Source organism: Mastomys coucha, unplaced genomic scaffold, assembly GCF_008632895.1.
Source record: "Mastomys coucha isolate ucsf_1 unplaced genomic scaffold, UCSF_Mcou_1 pScaffold22, whole genome shotgun sequence".
Lineage (NCBI taxonomy): Eukaryota > Metazoa > Chordata > Mammalia > Rodentia > Muridae > Mastomys > Mastomys coucha.
In genome coordinates, this window is record NW_022196905.1 from 217,678,984 (window position 1) to 217,682,495 (window position 3,512).

General features: G+C 47.2%; 1 protein-coding gene and 1 long non-coding RNA gene across 10 annotated transcripts in view; one reads left to right on the top strand and one right to left on the bottom strand.

The window, feature by feature from the left end:
* Positions 1–3,512, top strand: part of Znf827 (zinc finger protein 827) — a 171,710-nt gene that overhangs the window by 112,120 nt on the left and 56,078 nt on the right. For all 9 annotated transcript variants that reach the window (XM_031340392.1, XM_031340396.1, XM_031340394.1 and 6 more), the window contains exon 8: positions 2,283–2,383. In XM_031340392.1, coding sequence (XP_031196252.1) covers positions 2,283–2,383 — 101 coding nt within the window. The remainder of the gene's footprint in view (positions 1–2,282; positions 2,384–3,512) is intronic.
* Positions 1–3,512, bottom strand: part of LOC116069621 — a 21,719-nt gene that overhangs the window by 9,458 nt on the left and 8,749 nt on the right. The window lies entirely within an intron of this gene.

Consider the following 3,512-nt stretch of genomic DNA (forward strand, 5'->3'; position numbering starts at 1 on the left):
TGTTCTCTCTCTCTCTCTCTCTCTCTCTCTTTCTCTCTCTCTCTCTCTTCCTCTCCCTCTCTCTCTCTCTGTGTGTGTGTTCTCTCTCTCTCTCTCTCTCTTTCTCTCTCTCTCTCTCTCTGTGTGTGTGTATGTGTGTGTGTGTTGATAGGGATGGAGTTTAGAGAGTGTCATGCATGATAAACAATCTACCACTCCAGCCGAGCCTTGTCATCAAGAACCCTCATGCCTCATGTCAGAGCAGCAGTCTCTCTAATTCTTTTCATGTTCTTTGATCCTTAGTAGTCTTTATGCAAGCAAGGGCTGGGCATTAACCTAATCCCCACAGTTAACTAAGACTTCCAGATCAGAAATGGCTTTCCCTTTATTTGTTATGATGGCTTCTATATATACAAAGGGAACCTCCCTTTTTGTTAACATGTACGGAAAAGTTGGATCACTTATTCTCCTTTGGGCTACACATTTAAAAAAAAAACATAATTCCCATTTATTGAGCACTTGTTGTATGCACTGGAACTATGCAAAACACAGCCCATGGACTCCTTCAGCTCCTCCGTGCTGTGTGTATCCTGTTATCCCGCTATCCCAACTAGAGACAAGAAATGAAGGCCCAGAGAAGTTAAGACTTTGTGCAAGGTCACACCATGGCCAAGTAGTGTAGTCAGAGCTTGAGTTCCAGAGGACATGTGCTCAACCACCAAGTGGCTTGTGACCGGCAGCTTTTGTGGTGGTTGGTGTAAAGGTATAAAAGTTGAAACTGCCTTTCCTGTTTATCTGCTCCGAGTGGCCCACAGCTTGTGCAGTTTGAAAGCCCATGCACAGTGCTCACTGTTTACAATAGAAACACAAAGCATGCCAGTCAGAGTCATAGTCAGTGTAGCCAAGCAGCTTTGATAGACCTTCATTACCCAGTGATACGTATTTCCCTCTTAAAAAATGTTTCCTTCCACTTTTATCTTAATACCGTCTCTTTAATATTTATTTAATCATTGTAACTGTAGTCTAGGGCCAAGCTTAGATTGGGATTCTCAGGCTTCCATGCCCTGGGATGCTCTTTGCCCTGCCCCTTCAAGCTAGAGGGCCCCTGCCTTCAGGAAGATTTGGACAACCCCAGACCCTACTGGGAATCAGGTGTTGGGCCTAGGGAAAGCATCCCTTTTCTGGGCTTCTGCTACAGCTTCAGGTTTATCTGGCCTCCAACTTGCCTGAGGTAGCCTCAGCCCAGGGCCTGCATTGCTGGCTCCTTGTGTGTCTTCTTTGTCCCTCCAAACACAGGGGCGATAGCAGCTTGCTCCCCCTCCCATCTGGAGACCATATTACTGCCCATGGCCTCCACACTACCTTGGCAATTGGTTCTGCTGGTTGAATTGTCTGGGATGCACACAAGTAGGGCTGTCCATTCAGCAGCTTAGCTTCCCAGCTGCACCTCTTATGGAACTAACCCAGCTCCAGCTTGAGCTGCAGTTTCTGAGGCCAGCCAGTGTGGCCTGCAGAGCAGTGGCTCCAGGATCCAGTCTTGTGTGCCTCCTGTGTGTGCTATGGGTCTCTGAGAGGGTCAGGTGACAGATTATGGCACAAGCAGGTGGTTCCCTCTCCCTTCGAAGGTACAGAGACGGTCTTTCTGATTCTGAGCCAGCGGTTATCTTGATGCATACCCAGAATTCATGTGAGCAAGGGAAAATACATCCAGCCACTGGGCTGGCCCTACACTTGAGCTTTGCTGTGTTTCAAGTGTGTTTTAGGGCTGGAGAGAGGCTCAGTGGTTACGAAGGTTTGTCTTGCAGAGGACAAGTTTGGTTCTCAACACCCTTGTCAGATGGCTAATGGCCACCTGTAACTTCAGCTTCATTGCGTCTGACACTCTCTTCTGGCCTCCACATGCATGTGTGTGCACTCTAGCACACATACCACACACGCACATGCACGCACGCACACACACACACACACACACACACACACACACACACACACACGCTAAATCTATTTTTTAAGGTAATGTTTTATATGTGGACACTGAGTATAAAATTTATGCCCACCTGTGACAGCCTGCTTCTTCCTCCATTATAAGCATAGTATTATTTATATAGCTTAAACATAATTGAAAAAACACAACTAAATGTAGTAGAGAATGTGTATGTGCGTGCGTGTGTGTGTGTGTGTGTGTGTGTGTGTGTGTGTGTGTGTGTGCGTGTGTGCACACACATGGGTGTTTGGAGCCGGGTGCTATAGGTGTCTTAAGTAACTTTAATTTACTAACCATCGCCCCTCCTCCCCTACCCCAGCCCTTTCTTTTCAGAAGACACATTTAGACAATCACCATTCACCTCCAATTCAAAAGATCTGCTGCCTGGTGAATCTGCGCTACACGGAGTGTCTGCTCCAGGTAAGGACACATGGCTGACTTCGCTTCCGCCACTGAGTACTTGAGAACAGCTTTTCTGAAATGTGTGTTTTCAGATGCTCATGGCTTAGACACTGTAGCCATTCCTACGAGGGTGGGTTTTAGAGCCAAGGGAGAGATGCTGTTGAAACTGCCACAAAAGTGCATTACAATAAAATGCAGACGATGGTAACCCCTTTGTCTTTGTTTTAAGATCTGTTCATCCCTTCCATGCCAATATTTGTCCATGTAGTGAATTTCTTTTTCTTTAACAAAGAGAATAAGGGCAGGGAGATGGCTCAATCGATAAAGTTCTTAATGCACCCGCATGAGGACCTGAGTCGGATGCAGGCTCATGCATACATATTCTGAGCCACAGTGCTCACCTGTAGTCCCAGGGCTGCAAGACAAGACAAAGGACCCCTGGGGCTTGCTGAGCAGCCAAGCTACCCAAGACCAGCTTCAGGTCCATGAAAGACCCTGTGTCAAAAACTAAGGTGGTGAGGTGGAAAGTAGTTGAAGAAGACATTAAGGTGGAGAAGTAGTTGAAGTTGAATTCTGGCCTACACACACACATGTGTGTATACACACAGACACACACACACACACACACACACACTGGCAGAAGGTATAACCTGAAAATAATGTGTCTTATGTGTTGTCAGGAAGGCAGTGAGAGATGGGGAGGCTGGGTAAAAACCAGCTGCAGCCTGTGGCCTCCACAAACACCGCTGTGTCCATAGAAGGGACTTAGTACAGCCAGCAGACTCTGACTCCCAGATTCCATCTTTCTTCTTAGCCACAGCACTTACTACATCCAGCCACTGACCCTCCTGGAAGTCTCAGCCACCAACATGCACTCCCCCACCTGCCCATTTCTTCTCTTCTAGAGTAAAAGAGAAAGTATGTTGTCCTTTTATCATGGCACACCTGACCTCCTGAGGATGTGTGTGTGTGTAGTGTGTGTTCACAATTGTTATGGGGCATTTGAGAACCGATTACACGCTCTCCCATCCCACCACCATCCCTTCTCTTCTGGATGTTGACAGACACTCAAAAACACTCCATGGAACCCGTTCTCATGCATTTGAGCCTGAGAGCAGAATGGGAGACAGAGGCTCTGTGTGTGTGT